Source organism: Saccopteryx leptura, chromosome 3 (genome assembly GCF_036850995.1).
Source record: "Saccopteryx leptura isolate mSacLep1 chromosome 3, mSacLep1_pri_phased_curated, whole genome shotgun sequence".
NCBI classification, from domain to species: Eukaryota; Metazoa; Chordata; class Mammalia; order Chiroptera; family Emballonuridae; genus Saccopteryx; species Saccopteryx leptura.
Window position 1 is genome coordinate 94,391,154 of NC_089505.1, and position 22,321 is coordinate 94,413,474.

Here is a 22,321-nt window from a genome sequence, read left to right on the forward strand (position 1 = left end):
GGGGAGACTGTGGGGCTCACAGTGTTCATCCGCATGTATAAGCAGGACCTTGTGGCCCAGTTACCTTCGCCCCAGACCCAGCCACCTCCTTGGCTGCACCAGGGCTGATCTAGCAGGGTCCCCCAGTGTGGCTCCTCAGGAAGTCTGCAGGACCTCAGGCATGTTCTAGGAGGACCCTCCCAGCTGGGAGGCAGCACACTGACCAGCTGTATGTGTGTTGAGGGGTAGAGACCCTCCCCTAAGTCCCCCTAGAACCCTCACAGCCCAGAAGCCCCAAGGACACAGTTTCGCCAGCAGAGACAGGTCAAGTTCATGCAGGGTGAACGCACCACTTTAATGTCTTCAGAGAACTTTCAGAGAGAGGAGGGAGGGTGCAAAGGGGGGAAGCAGGGCACCAGGGTCCAGAGAGTGAGGAACAGACGGACCATGGGAACAGGTGTCCTCGTGATGACAGCTTGGGAGCAGATGCCTAGCTACCAAAAGAGGCTACCCCGTCTCTGACAGGTGGGGGGAGCGAAAGCACAGAGGGAGAGGGGGAGGGGCTGAGCTCTGGGGTCAAGGCAGGGTCCCCAGGCCCCATTCCAAGTGGGTCTCTGAGGCCCTTTCAAGGTCGTCTGCCCGGGGCCTGGTTGCTGGCTCCTCTGGGCGGCCCACCCTGGTGTCTGCTGAGTCCTTGAGCTTGGGAATGGCAGGAACCCTGCGGGGGAAGGTGCCCACGTGAGCCAGGAAGGAAGAAGAGGGATCACGGCTCCCACTGCTGGGGGCAGGTTCGCAGAGGCACAGGGCGGTCCACAAGGAGTGCTGGCCTCCCGTCCCTGCCTGCCCACCCCGTGCCTACCATGAGGCGTCAAGACAGGCCCAGCCTGACCCGACATATGACATACGGCTGAAATGCCCACCAGGCAAGGTCACGGGCGAGCAGGCTTCAGTTATAGAACACCTCGTCCTCCTCCTCCTCTGAGAGGGAGCCGCTGTCCACGGAGGGGAGGGAGCCCTGCAGGCAGGCCCCACCCTCGGGCCCTGGGCCCCCAGGCAGCCTCCTCCGGTGCTGCTGTTCCAGACTGGGGGGCTGGGGGTCAGCAGCCATGATGGGGGGCTCCTCAGGTGACGGCCAGCCATCAGGGGAGAGGCCAGGTGAGGAGAAGGCCAGAAGACTGTCATCTGGCGAGGGGCCGCTCAGGAGACTGTCCTGAAGGTAGATGCTGTCCAGGTCTGGAAAACCAAAGGGGGCTGGGGTAAGGGCTGGAGTCCAGGCCCCCACTCCTCCCCTCTCCTGGTATGTGAGTGTGGGCAAGAGGCAGAGACGCCCTTCCAAATCCCACTTTGTCACTGCTGAGCTGTGTGACCTTAGACAAGTCACTGAACCTCTCTGAGCCCCCATTTCTCCCTCAGCCTCATAGGAGTGGTCACAGCAGTGTGTGGAGCAGTGTGTAGAGCAGACTCTATATTGAGTACTGCGCTCTGAGAATTGCGACAGCCAGTGTTCTTCCCGAGCCTCCCCGCCCCTCACATCAGAGGGAGGGTTAAATGAGATAATAGGTATGTAGTCTTCTCCCAGGACCCCGGCTCACTGAAGTCTTCAGTAGTAACCCTGGGTTCTAGGACAGTAAACCATCCCTTTTTTAAATTTTTTGAGAGAGAGAAGGGAAAAGAGATGAGAAGCATCGACTCATAGTTGTGGTACTTTAGTTGTTCATTGATTGCTTCTCATATGTGCCTTGACCAGGGGGCTCCAGCCAAGCCAGCAACCTTGGGCTCAAGCCAGAGACCATGGGGTCATGTCTACGATCCCACACTCAAGCCGGTGACCTCGAGCTCAAGCTAATGAGCTTATGCTCAAGCTGGTGACCTCAGTGTCCCAGGTCAATACTCTAGCCACTGTGCCACCACTGGTCAGGCACACATAAACCTCGTAATTCATATTATCTATTATTATGATGTTCATGGTACTCCTGGGGCAAGGACCAGGACAAGGATCATCAGCTCCATTTTCCAGATGAAGAAACTGAGGCTGAGGGAAGGAGAGGCCTGTTAGAGGTCACAGTGCATTTGGTGACAGGGTGGCATCCAGTGCCAGCTCGGCTATGCCCACCAGCCCTGGTGTACCCTCAGGCAGTACCCTGCAGCTGGACGATGTCCTGGGGGCTGTCCTTGGGGTGTAGCTCCTCATCATCCAGGGAGGACCAGGCGCTCAGTGTGGCCTCTGTGATGGCAAACTGCTCAGCGACCCCTGTGGGGGACAGGGGGACCCAGCTCAGAGAGGGCACAGCAGAGGGTAGGGGGGTGGGCTACGGTGTTCCAGTGGCCTGGCGTTACCAGGCTGTCCCTCCAGGGCACAGCAGAGTGCCCACCTAATGCCCTGGCTACCCCATGCCCTTGTTTTCCCCTGCCAAGACATAGTGCAGTGCCCCTGTGGTGCCGCTATGTGCCCTAAGGACCAGAGCCCCGGGCAGTGCCCGCCCCGAGCTCCCCCGCCACTGACCTGCAGCAAAGCGGGCCTCGCGCAGCTCATCGGGGAGGCAGCAATAATGCTCATCCTCAGCTGGGGACAGCTCCCAGCCTGATGGCTGGGCACTCCAGCCCTTCCACTCGATGAGGTGGGCCACGCGGCCACGCGCCATGGCCGTGGGCTTCGTAATATGGTCCTTGATGCTCTGCACCACCCCTGGGGACATTGAGAGCGGTCAAGTGACTATCTTGACACAAGGCCCAGCTCAGAGCCCCACCAATACCCCCGGCCCCTCAACAGCCCAGGCCCACCCAGTGGCCCGCACCCCACATCCATTCAATGCCTGTTCCCAACCAAAGCTCTGCATCTGCAAAGCCTCATACCCACCAACACCCTGTACCTGTCCAGTCCTCATGCCCGGCCAACACCTGGGCCCACCTCCTGCCCCACCTCCTACCAGTGTCCTGATTCCCATCAGAGTTCCTGTCTACTCGGTGCTTCTTTCTCAGTCCCGCCACACTCCTCATTCTCTTTCTGACCAAGGCCAGACCCTTCTGCCCCCAAAATACTGCTCAAGGATTCACTCAACTCCCTCCCAGCCCTGCCCAGCCCTTCCCTTTTCCATTAAATTAACAAGTTCTTAAAAAGCATCCCTGTGCCTCAGGCAGTGCCAGTTCTGCCGGAGGAGATCTGTATAGGGTGTAGCAGGCAGGGAAGGCTTCCTGGAAGAGGTAGACTGGAGTTAGGGCTTTGAAGGTGAACTGGGTTGGGTGATCAAGGCAAGACTGGGGGCTGTTTCAGAGATGAGCTGATGAAGGCATGGTGTGGTTCCAGGATTATCAGAACTGGGGTGGCGCAAGAGGCCGGGCGCCTACCGGGGGCCTGGCTGGGGCTGAGAGGGCTGAGGGCACGGCTGCTCTCCTGATAGCCATGGGGAGCCCCAGCAGGGGGATGAGCTGGAGAGTGATGGGTGAGACCTGCGGTTTAGGAAGAGCATCCCAATTAGGGGCTTAGGGCCAAGAGTGGAGACAGGGGGACAGTGAAGAGAGACATTCAGGGGCCACTGAAGGGGGACAGGACTAGGGATGGGCAGACGGGAGGAGAGCCTGGAGGGGTTCTTAGGAGATCAGTTGGCTGTGGACGCTGGCAGAGAGGGTTGTCAAGAATGAGTGGGTATCTCCTCTAGCCAAGGCTGACAACGGACCTGGGAGTCACCGGGGCTCCAGAGCCATGATGTGAGGGACAGCAGTAGTTGAGAGAGACAGGGCAGCCAAAGAGGAAACTAGAGAAGCAGGTAGGAAGACGGGAAAGATGTAGGTGAGGGTGAAGGGGGGACCCCTTCCCCAAGTTGGGCAGTGTCGGCAACCAGAGGAGGTTTTTGGAGGAAGTAGTTCAAGTGGCCCTCGGAGGGGCAGGTGAGGGGGATGGAAGGGGTTTCAGGTGGAGGGAGCAGCCCGGGCAGATGTGGGGAGGGAGGGCAGTGAGGGCCCTCAGGGAGCCAGGGAGCCGGGAGGGAGCGGGGATTGAACGGAATGCTAGCCCAGGGCACACTTAGCCAAGTTGAGAGCAAAGGGCCTGCTGAGAAGAGCCCAGAAGGCCACAGGAGGGAGACAGGGTAGCTGCTAGGATGGCCTGTGGAGCTACCTTTCCCGGCCCGTGCCCCACCCCCAGTGCTCACACCTGTGCCCTTCTCCAGAGACTTGGCCTTGGCTACGGCAGCTGCCTCACCCACCCAGGGATGCCCGAGAGGGCTGGGTTCTCCCCAGGGACAGCCAACGACCATGGAATAATATAGTCAGCTGACTCGCCCAAGTGCGGTAAATTCTGCCCTACAACTCATGCTCCTGAGCTCCCGAGGATTGAGCTCAGAAAGAAGACGCCTCTTCTGCCACCAGACTTTGCCAAGCTCCCCCTCGTGCCCTGTCCAGCTGCCCTCACACCCACAGGTTGCCTTGAGAAAACCCCTCAGTTCATTGCTCACATGCACAGCAACTCCAGTCCCAGACTCAGCTTCTAGGGAAGGGGCCAAGGGGGCGGGACAGGCAGATCTCATCCCCTGGAAGGAGGTGGGGAGGCCACACCAGGAGACGTCTGAAAAATCGGGCTGTCCCCTCAGAGCTTCTGAAGGCCCCAACATCTACCCCCTGGGGGCAGGAAGCCTAGGTCACTACCCCCTGCAGAACCCAGCTCTTGGAGCCTGGCATTTAGAAAATGGTGAATCGGGGTCACAGCAGTTCAGCTTTGTTCCCCCCCCCCCAACCGCCCACCACAGCTGGTGTCTGGGGTGGGCTGTGCAGACTCCAAGGGCATGACAGGGCAGCTGACGCCTACCCACGAGGGACGAGGTGGCCAGGGCCGCTACGTTGTAGTGGCTGGAGCAGGATCTGGAATCCGACAGGTAGCTGTTGGTCTGGAAGCATCTCTGTAGGAGGAGGGAGGGGTGAGCAGGTGGAAGTCATCCCCTCCCCCCGCCCCACCTGCCGTCCTCATTATCCATGCTCCTCAGGGCCGCTGGGCAGTGGGCAGGGCCAGGGCGATCCTGCCGGCTCCCACAGGGCCATCCCCCCCCACCGTTTTGCCAGGCCTTCTGCCCCCAGGGCTGGCAGGACAGTATGCCCGTGCTGCCCAATGGCTAGATCGGGGGATGGGCAAGTTCACTGACCTGCCAAGGATCCCAACAGAAATCCATCTGTTTGTCCTAAAATAAAGGGAGAAAGAGGACGGGACAGGGCCTGGCACACTGCCAGCCAATGCCAGGAGTCTTGGAGCCCTGGCTGGAGATGTGGGTCACCGTCATGTGATCCCTGAGGTTGGGGTCTGCCTACTCACGGGTTGTGCCCTGGTGTCCCCTGACATGCAAATAAAGAAGTGTGTGTGTGTGTGCGTGCGCGCGCACGCGTGCGCGCATGGCGGGGGGGGGGGGGGCACTGACTCTGCCAGGAGAGACGGTGTGGGCGGGGCATAGATCAGACCTGGGTTTGAATGTTGATCTGCCACTTCTGCCTGGGTATCCTCAGACTAGTGACATAACATCTCAGGACAAAACTTGCTGTTGTCAAGGTTGAGTTCATTGAGGTGGAAAGCCCTTCTGGGTGTGGTTCTCCTTTCTAAACCAACCTGGTCCAGTCCCTGAATGCCCAGCCCAATTCAGACCTTCATCCAGCTGAATGCCAACCTCAGGGGCCCTGATCCCGCTAGAAGTAACCGAGTTTTCCCAGAGGGGAGGAGAGTGGACGGTGTCTGCTCCCTGTGGGAACCTGCAGGGAACAGCCTAGGAACCGGCAGGCAGGCAGGGATGACAGTGGGGGTGGAGGGGGACCCGTTTACCTTGCCAGTGACACAGTCTGGAACCACGGTGGGTGGGCGGCCGGAGGGCAACTCTGGGCTCAGGGGCTCTGTGCCGGGGGGCAGGGGGCAGTCCTTGTGGACACTGGTGAACAGATCTGGAAATAAGGAGGACAGGAGAAACCTTAGAAGAATCCAGTGTCCTCCTGCTTGGGAAGCGTGCTCAGGCCAGCCCTGGGATGTGGGCATTACTTGACGATCACCCACTGTCAGCACAAAACAGACTCCAAGCCATAGCAGGTGAGGGGTCTGGCCTGGGTCCTCAGTGGGAATTACTTGCCCATCTCCCTTGTTACTCCATTTTCACTAATTGTAACACCCACACTGGCATTTTTTGTGCCGCCCTCCCCCTCCCCCGAGACCTCCTATTCCTCTCCACCATCTCCTCCTGTCCCCACTTCTCTCCCGGCCCAGCTAGGACTCCTCGGCATGTCCTGTGAGCTCTTCTCCAAAGACAGCCTTGACTTTCTTAACCTTCTGCCCTAACCCTCCACCGGATCGGGGCCAGCTCTAGCCTCTGACCGGACACTGCCCAGGGGTCCCTCCACCTCGCCCATCTTTCCTTCTCAAACCTCCAACACTGGCGCACCTCCCACCCCTCGCGGCTCGCTTCTCCCCGTTCCTGTCTTGGTCCTCTACCCAGGGGCTCTGCTGTCTCTCCTGTGTCATCATATTTCCCTCCACCAAACCGGTCCCTTGTGTGGCAGCTGCTGTAATGTCTCTTCCGCCCAGGGACTCCTACCCACACTCCCGCCCCTCTCCCTGCCTCAACTGGAACCCCTGCCCCTGGATCAGCATCTCCCCTTCCCCCAGCAGCCCAGGCCTCTCCCATCCTTTAGAGACCTTCTTCCAAACCTGCTTCCCTCCAGCATCTCGCCCATCCCTCTTGGAGAGAGTTGTATTCGACCTCTACTTCCTCCCCTCCATGTCCCCCTCCTTGCAGGCTTTCACAAGGCAGCCCTTTGCAAGTGGCCAGAGCCTCCATGCGGCCGAATTCTGTGGTGACTTCTCTGCCCTCATCTTCAGTGGCCTCTCAGGGGCGCTCTGGTCGAGCCCCATCCCTCCCTCTTGAGCCACACCCTTCTCTTGTCTCCCCTCCACCTTGCTGGCTGTCCCCCTTCCCTGCTGGGCCCCTGGGCCCCACCTCCATCCTGGGCCCTTCTCGCCTCTGTCTCCCAGGAGATCGCACCGTGTGCCCCGAGCCCACATTTTCACTTCCTGCCCCCACTCGCTTGAGCTCCTGACTGAACTTCCAGCTCCCCATCTGGCTGCCCAAAGGGCATCGCCAGCACAGTTGGGCAAAACAGAAGCTGCAAACTGGGTCGTCTTCCTCCACTTCCATGATTTTAGAAAATGCTGCAAGGGTCCACCCAGCTGTACCAACTACTACAATTCCCGCAGTGGAGTTCTCCCCCTCCCCTCAAACCCAGCTAATCAACTGGCAAGTGCTCTGGCCCTTCCCAACCTCGTGGAGATCTATCTATCCCTCTGTACCCAGCACTGCTCCCCTTACGGGAGCCACCGCCCTCTCTCCAGGCCCCCTGCTTCCTCTCCTGGCCCCACGGGGTCTACTCTCCACACAGCAGCACAGGAACGCGACACTCCGGGTCAGACTTATCTGCTTAAAACTGCCCCTGGCTCCCGTCCACTGCATTAGGAGAGAGCCCCTCACCACAGCCTCAGGGCTACACGCCCACTCCCCTTCCGGCCCTCAGCCTTGCCCTGCCCCCTGCTCACTCATCCAGCCACTCTTTCCCCAGACCTTTCTGAAACTCATCCTTCAGGCCTCAGCTCAAGGTCCCCTCCTCAAAGAGGCCTTCCCTGACTACCGGATTCAACGGTGGACCTCCCTGGCCCCGCGGCGGCCGCCAGTCCCTCCCTGTCAGTCGTCTCTCTCTGCTATTTTAGTAAGAGTCCAGTCCCTCTCCCCACAGTGAAGCGGGGGGGGGGGGGGTGGAGCACATGAGAACAGGGACCAGGCAGCCCTGCTCACCGAGCTGTCCCCAGAGCTGAGAGTTCTGCCTGGCACCCAGCAGGTGCTGTTTCAACATTTGTGAAAGGATTTCTACCTTTAGTTCAGCATTTAGCACAAGCTGTTTGGGAAAAGTATTTATTTGTGGGGGGCGGGGATATGTGTCAGCGGAGCACCTCCCCTCCATCCGGTAGGGTAGGCTCATCAAAGTTGCTGACAGAATAAAGAGAGAGAACTGAACAAGTAGGGTTGCTGGACTGGATTCTTGGGCTGAACCGAGGGCTACTCCACCCTCACAGGATGACTGCGTTGGTGCATGTATTTACTCTTAGAGGCATTCAAAAGTATTAGCTGAGCTTGTACTACGCGCCTAGGCAATGTCTGGGCACTGGGGACACACCAGCAAACAAGACGGAGATGGTTTCTGCCCTCATGGAGCCAACATTCTAGTGAGGGAGACAATGAACCAAACACTCACAAATGAATTAGAGCAATCAAATGGTGACAGTAACTATGAAGAAAAAAATGAGGTCATGCATGACTGGGCGGGGCCTGGAGAGGCCTTCTCAGAACTGAGGTCCAGTACCAAGGGGAGCCCGGAGACGTGAAGATGTGTATGGGGGGGGTGTCTCCATTCCTTCACCCACTCAGCATCCATCTGCTGCATGTCTGCACTGTGCACGCCCTCTCAGGGAGTGCCGGTCTCAGGGAGGACACCAGCCCCAAAGCCACTCATTCAAACACAAGGCTGACCCAGAGGAATTCTAGCTGAGAGCTCTGCTTTCTACGCCCTGCTTTCTGGTGTGATGGCCCCGAGTCCTCACATTGACCCCGCGAGGAAAGAATATGTCGTTCAACTTTACAGAGGAGGAAACTGAGGCACTGAGGGGATAAGCCACCAGCACAAGGCACACAGTCAGTAACTGGCAATGAGGACCTGAGCCCTGTTGGTTTGACACCGAGGCTCACTCTCTTCCAAAGCACAAAACAAGTTTCCATGAGTTCTGCTGGGCTCAGGGCTGCATAGGAGAGCTGCCCAGGTGGGGGATGGGGGAAAAGGTGTTCTAGGCAGGAGCACAACTTGCACAAAGCTGTGGGGTCTCGAGGGGCAGGGGTGTCTGAGCCAAGGCTGGGATGGCACAGAAGCAGGCAGGGCTTCCTGGAGAAGCTGAGGCCAGGGTGGGTCTGAGGGCTGGAGGTAGGAGGCATCAGGCAGCCCCAGAGGCAGTGCTGTGGGGAGCGGCTGAACGGAGACTCAGGCTTGTGGACGTGTTAATGGGCCTAGAGCAGGGGTAGTCAACCTTTTTATACCTACCACCCACTTCTATATCTCTGTTAGTAGTAAAATTTTCTAACCGCCCACCGGTTCCACAGTAATGGTGATTTAAAAAGTAAGGAAGTAACTTTACTTTGTAAAATTTATAAAGCAGAATTACAGCGAGTTAAAGCATATCATAATAATTACCAAGTACTTTATGTCAGATTTTCCTAAGTTTGGCAGAATAAATCTTTATAAAACAACTTACTATAGTTCAATCTATCTTTTTATTTATACTTTGGTTGCTCCACTACCGCCCACCATGAAAGCTGGAACGCCCACTAGTGGGCGGTAGGGACCAGGTTGACTACTGCTGGCCTAGAGGGTAGTGTAGGCGCTCCGCCCAATCCCCAGATCCCTTTGGCTCTCTCTCTCCTGGGTTTGTGCCTCTGCAGCCCCCTTCCATGTGCTATATGCTTCCGAGGGGCAGCCCTGTGGCTTTTTCTAGGTGGGCTGCCCTCAGGCGACTGGAACAGAAACTACCTGAGAATTTATGTTGCCCCGACCTGAGTGGCTTAGCCAATGGCTGGAGGTACAGGACCCCAGCTCCCTTGTTTGGAGCCAGAACATTAAGAACATAACTTTGATTGCAGAGTCTCCTGCAGGCTCAGGATGAGGTCACCCCTTGCAGGATGAGAGGCACCCTTTCCTGGCTCTGGGTCCTCTGTCCTGCTGTCTCCATTCTTTCATATATCGGCCATACCCAGATTCTCGATCCAGGGTCTCCTCCAGAGATAGCTGGGTCAGGCTCTGGTGCTACATTATCTGGTTCAAATCCCAGCTCTGCCTTTTACTGCTGGTGGGACCTTAAGCAAGTGACTTTGCCTCTCCAAGCCTCCATTTATCTCATCTGTAAAATGGGTGGTTGAGGGAGATTGTTCTTCAGGAATTGTCTACAAGGATCCCAAGCTGATAACAAAGAGGCATGAGGGTCCCATGTTTTGAAGAAAGCCACCGTCAGGGTGTGTGTGTGGGGGGGGGGGGGAGATGCCCTCTTCAAGGGGGCTGAAGCAGGCTCTGCTACCCCGCCACCACCCTTCTGACCGGCTACCTGATGAAACCAGGATGCTCCCAGACACTCGTAGAAACTTGAATGCCTGCAAAGGAGGGGCCCGCATCTCACCCACTCCCTGCTGGATATCTGCACCACAGGAGGGCTGGGACTGAGGGGGCCCAACATGGTAGGAACTTTCTATGGGTGTGCGCCGGGGCACGATGCAAAATACATGTGTTCCGATGGGTTCCAGTCAGAAAAGTTGGAGAAGCACCACACTTAAGGTTCCTGCAAGCACAAGCCGGGGCCACCAGGGAGCAGGTCAAGGTGGCACTGGCTACAAGCTACCTCTGGGAACCTCAGAAGGTGCTGGAACATCTCCAAGGCCCCTGGCCATCGCCCGATGCCGTAGAACTCTGCAGCCACAAACCCGGGGAGCAAGGGGAGCGGAGCACAGAGGAAGCTGGCAGGGGGCATCAAAGGCCTGGACCAGACGTGACTTGAACAAGGTCATTCGTCAAGGAGGTGGCGGCGGACTTGAAGGACTCCTGTCCCCCACCTCAGCTGAGGGGCAGGTGCCCCTCTGCCGGAGCTGCCTCCTCCCCCCTGAGGACTTTGGCCCCATGAGGTCATAGGCTGGTTGCCATGGAGACATCAGGTAATGAAGCAGCCCAGGGTGAAATCACAGGCTGCTCTTCGCCCAGCTGGGACCGAGGCCACGTCACCACCTCACCACTGGCAACTGGAAAAACACCGCATTTCCGGTGGGGTGGGGGCAGGGGGGGACCGCCCTGCCCAAGGGGCCCCCAGCCACAGCTCCTATGAGCACCTTTCTCTGAAGGGGACGGTGGGGGCGCCTCCTTCCTTCCTCAGGCCACACCTTACTCCCTGACCTCAAGGTCGGAGGCCCCTACTCAGGCCTGCTATCTCCCCAACCTCCTCTGGCCACAGAAGTGACAGACCTCCGGTTGCCATGGCAACCTGGAGGGGACCATTTTGATCCTTCAAGGAGAGGGGTGTCATGCAGATGTCTCTTTCAGTAGACAAGCGTCTCTTCTGCTTACTAAGGATGCTTCCTGCCTCCCCATGCCAGCTCCTCATCTGCTTTGAGAGTCCAACCACCCAGATGGTTCTTCCCGATGTCTAACCTAAACCCCTGCTGCTGCAGAGCTCCCACACCAGTTTCCTCTGCTTGTTTCTTTGGCGCGTCTGTCTGCAGCATAACCACTCAGATTCCTCACACCTGCTTCCGAGTCACCTAGGCCCTTTAGCTGTTCTTTGGCACTCCGTGTCCCAGACCATTAATCACTGTGGTTGCCATCTCTTCCCAGAGGGAGGGCAGGAGGGCCAATGGTGAACCCTGCTTTTTCCCAACAGCCCAGAGAGGGTAAACCTCCTTCTGAAAACACACAGTGACCGAGCAGCAGCCTGTGTGCGAAACCCCTCCCTGGGCAGCAGCTGGCCTCCCAGGTCCCCTGTGGCTGAATGCATGACGCGGTCCCACCAGCTGCCCCTCCCCAGGTGTGTACTGCCTGGCTGGCCAGTGCCAGCCTCTGACCTTGGCACTGAAGGGAACACAGTGGGCAAGGCATGTCTTTTACAGTTCCCGCTCTGGGGTTACCCCCCAGCTCTTCACTGCCAGCTCCAGGGCCGTGGGCTTATGACACAGCCGCTGTGAGCCTCAGAGTTCTCATCTGTGAAATGGGAATACTACGCTTCTCAGGAAAGGGCTACTCTGAGGATGGGACACCTGCCACAGCACGCACTCCACATATGACATCTGCTTTGTCCCTCTCCCCTCCCACACCTCAGATCCTTTCTGGAAGAAGGATCAGATCTCGCTCCCCACTCCTCTGGTCCAGTCCAGGGCTGAAGCTTACCTTGAGGGTTCTGCAGAGGGAGGCCAGTCAGGGGGAGCCCTTGTCTCTGCGTAGTAAGTCACTTCCATGGCAGAGGCCCAGCCTCGAGGAGAGAGAGTGCCCCCCCGACTCCCCAGGACATTTATTCACAGGTCACCAGGGCCACAGTGGTAGCTTTATCAGTGAGTTGGTGCAGCTCAAAGCTGCCCAAGGGGGTCCTTTTCCATGGCCAACCAAGGATACAGACACAATGCGCTCCTCTCCAGGACCTTCCAGACACTCCAGTTCCTTTCTACTTCTTCCACCCTCCTGTGGTCCAAGCTCTTTGAGCACCCTGCTTTAGCCTCACCTCCCTCAGGCAGCCTGCCTAGATTGGCCTCAGCTGTATTAAGCTACTCCCTTACCAGCAGCCCTAATGGGCAAAGCCTAGTCTGCAGTGATTTGCTGCCTGTTTATTAAACACCTACTATGTGTCAAGTACTGTCCTAGGCCGTTTCTTCCATTAGCTCTTGTTTAACCTCACAACAACCCTGCAAAGTAGGCACTGTTGAGCCCATTTTATAGATGGGGAAACTAAGACACAGAGAGGTTAAATCACTTCTGTAAGGTCAACAGTCAGTAAGAGGCAGAGATGGGGTTCACACCTAGGCAAGTCTGAAACTCCAAAGTGTGTGCTCCAACCACCAACCAATACTGATCTTCTGAGGGATCCTCGGGCCATTTTTCCATGTGTGTATGTGTGTGTCCTGTCTCCCCTTTAGACGGCTTCAAGGGCAAGGTTGTGTCTGTGAGCCCTGAAATCACAAGGCCCATCTACCTCTTCCTTGGTCTCCCCAGTAAGTGTAAGACTCTGCTAGGGCCCAGGAGAGACAGGACTCGGGGGCCGGGGCTGGGGGTCATGGTCAGTGGGCCCTGAGTCCTGTGGGAGGCTGTGGTCAGATCCCTTAGGGCTTGTGCCTTCTCCAAGATAAAATCAGATGTCTGACCTTCCAGAAGAAGTCCTCAGTCTCCAATTTCTGCTCTCTGCCGTCAGCCCTCACGGAGATCCCGGGGAGGGGGGTGGGCAGCAGACTGACGGGTTGGTCTGGAGGAAAGGCTGGGGCACTCAGAGGGGTTCTAGTGCCAGGGGCATGGGTGGGCCCTGAGACCCTGAAGGTGGAGAGCAGGGGGCGTGGATATTAACTCCCCTCTGCTCCATATGGACTGCCACCAGCAGAGGAGCAAAGCCCAAATCGAAGACGAACTACTTGAGTTATTCTGGAGGGTTGCTTTTTTTAGGCATCGGCCACGTGCTTAGTGCATGCCTCCTTCCGTGTTGAGGATGTGAGAAAGCGAAGGGCAGGGATTCTGTGCTCAGGCTTTGGGAGGGGGGGTGGTCACGCAGACCTGGAGTCCAGTCCTGCCTCCCTGTGGCCTGGATGTGTGACTTCAATAAGACTCTTTCTGTCTCTGAGCCCCACGTCAGGAGGGTGAAGGCTCAGCCTGGCTCAGGATAAGCACCCAACACGCAATAGCTTAACAATAATGAACACAAAATAGCTCCTGGAGACGGCATTTGTTGCTTTAACCTGGTCCCAATCACGTGCCCATGGCCTCAGTGGCTGCCACCTGCGACTTTGCCCATGGAAAGGTTGGGGCCTGAAGCCTCTATGCTTCCTCTTTTCCGGCCAAGAGGGTCTCTGTTAGCTGTCTGCGCAGGAGGGTAGTAATAAAAATGAAAGTAATAGCTAATACTCATGAGTGCTTACTATGTGCCAGGTATGGGTCTGAGTGCGTCACATGAATTAAGTCCTTTAATCCCCTCCCAGCAACCTCAGGACATCAATACTGGTATTATTCCCATTTTAGAGATGAGCACACTGAGCCACACATACAAGGTTAAGTAACCGGCCGAGGTCACAGAGCTCGTGCCGGTGGAGCAGGGGCGTCAGCCTAGGCTGGCCGGCCCCAGAGTCTGCACTCCTGGCCTCTCAGACCCGGCTCCGAGAAGCTAACTGCTGCCTGGGGCTGAGAGAGGGCGGCTGTCCCAGGTGTGGCCTGTACCTGGGGTCTGGGGCTCGGCTCCCTCGGCCCTAGCACGAGGCTGCGATCCCTGGCCTGGCTTCAGGGTGCACACACCTGGCACAGGGGAGCGCCTGGAGTAGGGAGTTGTTATTAGCAACCGGTGCAGGTGTGGAGACCAGGCTCCGGGGCTCAGAAGCCCATGGAAGCCCGCAGCTGGAGACGGGCAGGACAGGTGCCCGCACCGGGACCGAGGGCTGGCAGTGTGGCCCAGAGACTAAGGGTCCAGACTCTGGAGTAGGCCTGTCTGGGTTCAAATCCTGTCTCAATCTCTGCTATTTCTTATATGCAGTCCCTGGGCAAGTCACTCAATTCCCCTCTGCTCAGTGTCCCCACTTGTAAAATGGGGACAGTGAGAGTATGTACCACTAAGTAGACTGTTGTGCCTAAAAAGGTTCCAACCAGTACCTGGTAAACTGTAAGCACTCCGTTTATTAGTGACAGTTAGAGGGGCTCGTGGCCTCCACTCAGTGGTTCAGCCGCCCTAAGCTTCTGGGATGATGGCTGATGGTCCCCACACCCTGTCGGAGGGCCTGGGGCGCAGTTATGACACTGCCGTGAGTGACCTTGACAGGTGTCCCCTCCTCCTTGGCCTCTGAACTGCGCTCAGCTGATGTGCAGCTCAAAGGCAAGTTCTCCAGCGCCTTGCATGGACAGCTAAGTGGTGGGGGAGGGAGGACAGTCACCAAGGAAACACCAGATCTCAGGTCCCCCAATACCCAGAGACTGCCCAGAGTTGGGGTCTCTGGAGAGACTCCCAGAATCTGTCACTCCTAAAGAACCCTAAACACTCTTCACTCTCCAAACTACTTTCCCACTCTGGCTGGGCCATCCGCCTCACGGGCGCAGGTGCTGTGCTCATCGACGCTGGGTGCCCAGCACACAGTAGGTGTCATGCTAGTATCACTTAATGAATGAATCTGTGAATGGACCTCACATGGTCCAATCCCCCCACCCATGATCCCAGCCCTAACACTGTCCTGGGACATTCTCAGCCACTTACCTGATTGTCTCACAATGACTAGCGAGCAGAGCCCCTTAGAGGCTGAAGGGATGAAGGGAGAGGTATTGTGTGCCTTCCTCAACATCCCGCAGGATAAGGGCAAGGCCCCCTCCCCTCCAGGGCCTGCCCAGCCCCTCCCCAAGGCCTATTTATCCCTCTGTTCCTGAAAAGGCCACTGGGGGTGATGAGTGGCGTGGCAGTCCCCCAAGGCCCTATGGTAGGGGTCAGTGGGTTTGGCCAGTCACCTCCACTCCCACTGTGGGGCGAAGACCCGTGGTGGGACGAGGGCCCAGCCAACCTCTTGTCAAGTGCTGCTCAGCAGCCTGTTGGAAAGCTGGTGGCGGGGAGGGTTCCAAAGACCAACCCACCACCCTCCAGGGACGCTCACACCAGCTCCTGATGCACCACCTTGGGGAGAGTGGTGGGGCTCGGCCTGGGCTCGGGCTCAGGGTGGATTTTAAAGCTCAGAGACAGAGAGAAAGGCCCAGGGGTTAGTGGGAACGTGAGCTGTCTCTGGCCCTTTCCATCTGCTGACCAAGGATGGGGGTAGGGATGAAGAATTAGAATGAGGGTAGAGAAGGGTAAGGAACCTTCTTTATAACCTGTTCACCTCCATTAAACCCTTGCTGCCAATGGGGTTCAGGGACTCTGAGACAGGGGCATGGGATAAGGGGACAAATGGGGGGGGTGTTGAGCTAGGACGGCCTGTGTCTTAGGGGGTGTGGGCTAGAGAGAGTGTTCTCCTGGCCCTCCACCCCCACTCCAAGTCCCTCCAGAATAGCCAGGAGCAACCAGAAGCCTCCTGCCCCTTCAGGACATAGGCAGGGGGTGTGTGGCCGCTGGGGAGGAAGTGACCCTGCTTTAGGCCACCTGCCAGGGTGTGTGTGGTTCCAAGCAGGGCTGGGCTGCGGTGACCTCCCTGCGCTCTCTCTCCGCGCTGTATGTACCCCGTCCTCCCACGCCCTGTCCCCGGCGGCACCGTGTCTCCTAGGGCTGACCGGGGTGGGATGGGGATCGGCTGGTCAGGAAGGGCGGGTCGCCCCCCCCCCCCCCACTTCCCAGTTTCCTTGGAGCGGCCGGAGAGGATGCGCGCGTCCTCGGCGTGGGGACCCGGGCCACCCACCCCCACCAGCCCGCGGCCCCTTTACCTCTCGACACGCAGGAGCCCATCACCGGGCTACGGGGCACGGCCGCTGTGCCTTGGGTGCGTCGGGACGCCGGGCGCTCATGTCTCCGCGGCCTGGGGCTCAAGCGGGCGCGGGCGCGGGCGCAGCTGGAGCGGGCGGGCGGGGAAGGGGCCGGGGTTCCTCTCGGCTCGGCCGCCTCTCTGCCGGGTTGTACCCGCCGCCGCCGCCACCGCCGCCGCCGCCTCCCGCGCCAGCTCCTGCCAGCACCGCGGATGGGGGGGGGGGCGCCCGGAGACCGCTCGCCCGGAGCCCGGAGCGCGGAGCCGCACCAGGGTGCCCGCCCTCGCCAGCCCCCTGCGTCGCCGCCACGCGCACCTGTTGCGGCAGCGGGCTGGGGGCGGGGCGGGGTGTGGGGAGAATTAGAGGAGTACCAGGTGGGGGTGGTCCTTATGGCGACAGGGGCTGAAGGTCAGGGAAGGGGGCGGTGGGGGAGGAGAGGGGACGTTTCCGGCACTTAGGACACAAAGTGCTCAACGTTAATTTAACAACCACGACCGGACCCCTGGCTGAGAGCAGTAGCAATTCCATTATATGCCCAGTTTGCAGGGGAAGAAACAGGCTCACAGAAGTCAGTGCCTTGCCCGAGGTCCCTTTGGATGGAGGCACGCAGAGTGGGGGTAGTGTTCCAGAGGCATCGCTTCGCGGGGTCGCCCGCAGCGTCTAAAGGGGACAGCGCCTCCTCCCTGGGCTTAGCTAGGACAACGTGAATCCAGGCGCGAGGATTTTCTCAGCCCTGTCCCCGTCTGGTGAGTTCCAGTGGCCCACTCTAATCACTTACACTCACATAGGGGCACCCTACGCGGATGCGCTCCCCCCCCCCACGTGTACACTCTCACACATGCGAACTCTTGCACACCCACATACTCGTAAACACACACTAGCACACACCCACACACCAGCAGTCATGCACTCTCACATTTATAGTCACACACACACACACACACACACACACACACCAGCTCCTCAGCAAACCTCCCCATGCACACAGCTCTTCAGTGGCAGAAGCTCTCTCTTTTGCCTCCTTTGTTCTGCTGCGTCCTTAAACCCACCTGTGCACCAGGAGGTGGACCTGGCTTCCTCACCTGCCCTGCAGGGTTTTGAAGGATGAATGAGGGTTGCTGCAGGCCTGTGGGTTGGAGCGGAAGGCCTCCACAGGGCAGGATCTGAACCGATGTCAATGCCAGGGCATGGGGGTGGGCTAAGAGAGGGGCATGTGTGTGGATCTTTCTCTTTTTTTCCCCAGGCGTGGTGCCCTTGCTGGAGTAAAGTCCCAGTGGAGAGTGGCCCTGGACTCAGCCTACACAAGCTGTGTGACCTTGAGCAAGTTGCTTCACCTCCCTGAGTCTCACTGTTTTTATCTATGAACTGAGGGCAAAAATCTCACCTCATGAGATTGCTGTAAGGATTAATGAGATAATATATGCAAAATGACTGATACATATTAGGTGTTTAACTTAGGGCTAGAAATAAATAATAGTGACAGGGAACGAGGTATGATGTTTTATTACCTCACCAAGCTTCCCTAACCCATGGGAAACTCCATTCAGTGGATGTGTATGAAGCACCTACTATGTGTCTGTGTGGACAAGACAAATGTGCCTGGAGTCACTGCTGTTTTCAGTTGGGTGCTCAGGGACCCCCATGCTTTGCCACCATCCAACCAGCCCTGTCCCCCAAGTCTGGCCTTGGGAAGGATAGCTCTGAAGGGACAGTCTGTCCTCATCACCATGGGTGCCCAGTGCCTTGTGGGGCCAGCTGTGTGCCTGCCTGGTGTGGATAGGGCAGGATGGGTCTGCCTGTGGCCAGGCTCTGGGGGCCCGAGCTGTGTAGCCCAGGGCTGAGGAGGCAGAGGTGTCCTTTCCCTTCTTCCCATAGTGGAGTGACCGGACCTGGCTGGGACGGGGCACTCTGACTCACCATGACGCAGGGTGCTCAGTCACAGCTGCCCGTGCTCCCAGCTGGCACCTGGCTTCTCTGGGGGCAGCGGGGATGGGGCAGGTCACAGAGGGGAGAGAGGACACTGGGAAGCCAACTGTGCCCCTTCAGCCTAAGACAGGGACAGGTGGATGAGGCTGGGCAGAGGCTGCACCCAGTCGCTTGCTCACCAGCTCAGAGATATCCCTGAGCTGGGGTGAGGGGTCCAGCTATCCCAGCCTCGGGCATCCATGCTGGTGGTCAATTCTATACCGACTCAATCCTCTGAGTGTACAGACTGGAGCTCAGAGAGGGTCAGGGGCTTGCCCAAGGTCACACAGCAAATTGATCGCAGAATGGAGACTAAAACCCAGGTCACTTGCCTGTCAGCCCAGCCTTGAGACTGGGCCATGCAGGGGTGGGCAGTTCCCCCTGGATGCCCATATTCACCTTCCCAGTCCTTGGAATTCTGCTGAAGCAGACGATTCCCAGACAGCTCCAAGATGTGTGGTTGTCCTTCCCCGGGGCAGGCTGTCCTCTCTCAGCTCAGCCCACAGCCCATCTGCCCTGTGAACTTCTACTACCCTCCCACAGCGTGCTCCTTGCCCCACAATCCTTAAGGGAAAGGAAAGAGAGGACCTCTGGTGGCTGAAGGGACCAGAGGAGAGAGTGCCCAGACTGTGTCCTTCACACTCTGAATTCCAGTCTCCTGCCATGACCTGGAGGACCCAGCCAGAGCCCACAGTCCTGTGGCCTGCCCCCACTCTCCTCCTCAATGGCAGACGCTCACTAGCTCCAAGTGCCAGTCGAGCTGGGTGCTGGAGCGTGGAAAGCAGATGCCGCAGAGTCTGATCGGAGAAAGATTAATCAACGGAGCCGTTCCAGTGATGAATCAGACTCAGCCCCTGCCCAGGCGGTCCTGGGAGGAAGGGAGGACAGTGCGTTGAGAAGCCATGTGCATAAATAACCCGGGTCATGCTGGACAGAGCATCCCCATGCCAGCAAGTGCAGCGAGAGGAGAGTTGCTTCTGGCAAGGGCCATGGGGGATGGCTTCCAAATCATGGTGACCCCGCAATGGCGTTTTGAAGGTTGAGTGGGATATGGCAGGCAGAGATGGTGGAGGGTTCTTCGTACACAAAGGTATGGAGGCCGGGATGTGGGGGACACTAGGGGACTGGCATATGTTACATCTGGGGGACCAGTGGGAGAGGATGAGACTTCAGACTGGGATTGCCCACCTCCCGGCCTCTAGCATCCCCTCAGCACCGGCTTTCTCAGGAAAGGCAGAGCTGGGAGTGCGGAAGAACAGGATTGGAAGCCAGGCAGAGCTGGGTTTGACTCAATGCCTAGTAGGTGCTCAATTAGTATTTGTTGAATGAATGCAAGAAAGTGAGACTTGTTCAAAGTCACACATCCAGAAAGGGGTTATACCCAGGACTAGAGGATTCGATCTTTCATTCAGCCAGGAAATGCTTACGGAGCACCCACCACAGTGTGCCTGGCATTGTGTGATACTGAGATTACAGCAGGAATGAGACGGATGAGGTCCTGGGGGAGGAAGGCATTGACCCAGTAATGAGCCAGGTAAATGGAGAATCCCAGCCCGGAGAAGCACTGGGGAAGCGCTGGAGAGTGTAGGAGAGAAGGACTTGATCTGGACTTGGGCGTGCAGGGAGAGTCCAGGGGAAGTGACAGTGACAGGGTCCACAGCTGACGGACGAGTGGGACTTGGCTTGGCAGAAGAAACTGCATTAGCAATGGTCTGGAGGTAGGAGGAAGGGATTAATTCCCGGAAGGAAGAGAGAGCCAAGATGGCCGGAGCACAGAGGGCGAGTGGGAGACGGAGCCAGCTCCCAGGGCCTCCCACTTGATTCCGGTCTTTATTGAAAGAGCAGTGGAAGCCCCATCCTTGAGCAGTGGAAGCTCGTCTGCAAACCAAGCTTCTTTCCAGTCACTCGCAAGGTGGGGTCGAGGCCCGAAAGAGGCTCCCCGTCCAGTGACCTGTTTCTCCAGGGGCACAGCCTGTCTCAAGGTCCCGAGGGCCAGTGCCTGGGCCGTTTCTGGGATGCCTGAGAAATAAGACCACAGGCTGACCTTAGAACGTGCTCGCTCTTAGCTCCGGGCTGCAGGTGTGAGCTGGAATGGGGTGACAGGTCAGAGTCCCTCACAGGCAACCAGCTGGACTATCGGGGAAGGGAGAGACGGCAGGGCAAGCCCCAAGTCTGATGAAGGAGACAAAACCACTGTGCTGCACACTAAGGACACTGGGCAAGGCCCGCCCCTGCCCTAGGGAAGCTCCAGCCTGGTGCGTAAACAGGTGCATTGAATTCATCTTTTAAATGCCTGGCCAGGTCTGGTCCATGGTGGCTCTTCATGACAGAATCCCTTCCTCATGGTTCAGAGGCTGGTATTCCTGGGTGTTGGGTCTCTGCAGGCTGGGAGGAGGCCCCCCTGCCAGGACTACAGCACAGAGACACAGATAAGACTCACCTGAGATGTTTTACCCGAGTTGTGACTGTCATGTGTCATCTGGCCACCAGGGGGCAGACCGAGACAGTATCATTCTTCACCGCTTTTTTTTTTTTTTTTTTTTTTTTCCCTCCCTTGGCCAATTGACCCAGAAAGTATCACGCTGTCAGCTCAAACCCAATTCAACCACACGGTTCAAGGTTGGGCAATGCGTGCCCTGAACAAAGGTGCCCAGCCAAGGAGGAGGCATTGAAACCCTTCCCGTGCTCCTGTCACCAAGCCCTGAGCTCTGGACTAGGCTGTGTGGGCCTGGGTACAAGGCACCTTTTTCTGGCATAAACGTGTCATCTCCTCACTAAGCTGCATGTTGCATCCATACAGATTTGCACAGTCTCCCTCTAGGCTAGCAACATTCTGACCTCAAAAGTCACCCGGTCCTTACCTACACTGTACAGATGTGGAGACTGGGACCCAGGGAAGGGACCAAAGCCAGTTAGGAGCAGAGCTGGGACTGAAACCCCACAGCCAATGGGATTCCCTGCTCCACCTGGTGGGTTCAGGTGCTAGGTCCTACCTCAGGAGGCCCAGCTCTGATTGTGAGTCCTGGGGTCTAAAGCTTGGGGCCTTTCTGGGAAGCCTGAGAAGGTCACAGGCCGAACTTAGAATGTGCCCCCTCTCAGCTCCAGGCTCAAGTTGGGTATTTCCAGCTGGATTGGGGTGCCAGGCAACCCGCTGGACTAGATGGGGTAGGGAGAGACGAGGGGAAGACCCCAGTCTGATGGAGGAGGCACAGCCACTCTTCTGGGCACTGGGCAGACTGGGGAGAGACCAGTCCCTGCCCCCTGCCCTGGGAAGCTTCCAACCTGGTGAGTGAACAGGTGCTGTGATGTTCCCAGCATAGACAGACATCCCTTAGCTACTCGAGGACCAGGCTTATTCGTGGTCATCACAGACCCATCCACACAAGGGGAGAGCCCTGCTGAACCAGTTGGGGCCATTGGTGGGGGTTTGGGAGGCAGTTTCAGGTGTCTGGGCAACAATAACTGTCATGGCAGCTGAGACCTTCCCGTGTGCCAGCTGCTGCGCCAAGGCCCGTACTGGTCCTGTCCTGCTGAATTCTTCCAGTAACCCTAGGAGGTGGGCCCAAATGCTGGCCACAAGGGGGCAGCCCTTGGACTCTCAGCATCCTCTCTATCTTGACCTCTGGGGGTGATTCTGAGCCTGGAGCTCCCGGGACAGGCAGCGTCCCCTCTACTCCAGCCTCTGGATGTTTGCACAGGTTGTGCACTCCCCTCCATCAGTCCACATCACACATGCCCTTGAGGCCCACCCACAGGGGTCTTCCCTGTTTCCCTCTCTCATTCCTGTCTTCGTTCATCCAGCATTGATTGAATGAGTGCAACGTGTTGTCTGTCTGCCCGCCCGAACAATGGGATACAGTTGATAGTAATCAGGTGAGTCCCAACTACCTTGGAGGTTAGAGGTGTCAGTAAACTATGGCCCAAGGGCCACATCTAGCCCTTGGCTTGTTACTGTAAATAAAATTTTATTGAAACATATCCATGCTCATTTGTTTACCTATTGTCTCTGGCTGCTTTGCCTTCTAATGACAGAATTGTATAATTTCAATAGAAAGGAAAGATGAAAATATTTACTATATGGCCCTTTGCAAAAATTTTGCCAACACCCGGCTTAAGGTCAGTCAGAGAGAACACAGATATTAACAAGTCACTGGAATAAATAAATGAA

At 57.5% G+C, this 22,321-nt stretch overlaps 1 protein-coding gene across 4 annotated transcripts; it reads right to left on the reverse strand.

The window, feature by feature from the left end:
• Nucleotides 1-304: 304 nt before the first annotated feature.
• FAM131C (family with sequence similarity 131 member C) lies at nt 305-16,507 on the reverse strand. 4 transcript variants are annotated; one of them, XM_066372024.1, is made up of 8 exons: nt 16,150-16,507; nt 5,777-5,892; nt 5,112-5,147; nt 4,781-4,871; nt 2,483-2,665; nt 2,120-2,230; nt 900-1,212; nt 305-697 (listed from the first exon to the last, which is right to left on the reverse strand). In XM_066372024.1, the coding sequence occupies exons 1-7, from the start codon at nt 16,169-16,171 to the stop codon at nt 926-928; spliced, it is 846 nt and encodes a 281-aa protein (XP_066228121.1). In that variant the 5' UTR covers nt 16,172-16,507; the 3' UTR covers nt 305-697; nt 900-925. The 4 variants fall into 4 exon arrangements, with proteins under 4 accessions (XP_066228121.1, XP_066228120.1, XP_066228119.1 ...); XM_066372023.1 differs by having other exon boundaries at nt 885-1,212; XM_066372022.1 differs by having other exon boundaries at nt 305-1,212.
• Nucleotides 16,508-22,321: the final 5,814 nt, after the last annotated feature.

Coding starts and splice junctions, on each gene's coding strand:
- FAM131C (XM_066372024.1), bottom strand. CDS start 16,171: ATGGGCTCCTGCGTGTCGAGAG. Junction 5,893..16,149: donor GGGCTCCTGCGTGTCGAGAG/GTAAAGGGGCCG, acceptor CCTTATTTCCAG/ATCTGTTCACCAGTGTCCAC. Junction 5,148..5,776: donor CAGACTGTGTCACTGGCAAG/GTAAACGGGTCC, acceptor CCTTTATTTTAG/GACAAACAGATGGATTTCTG.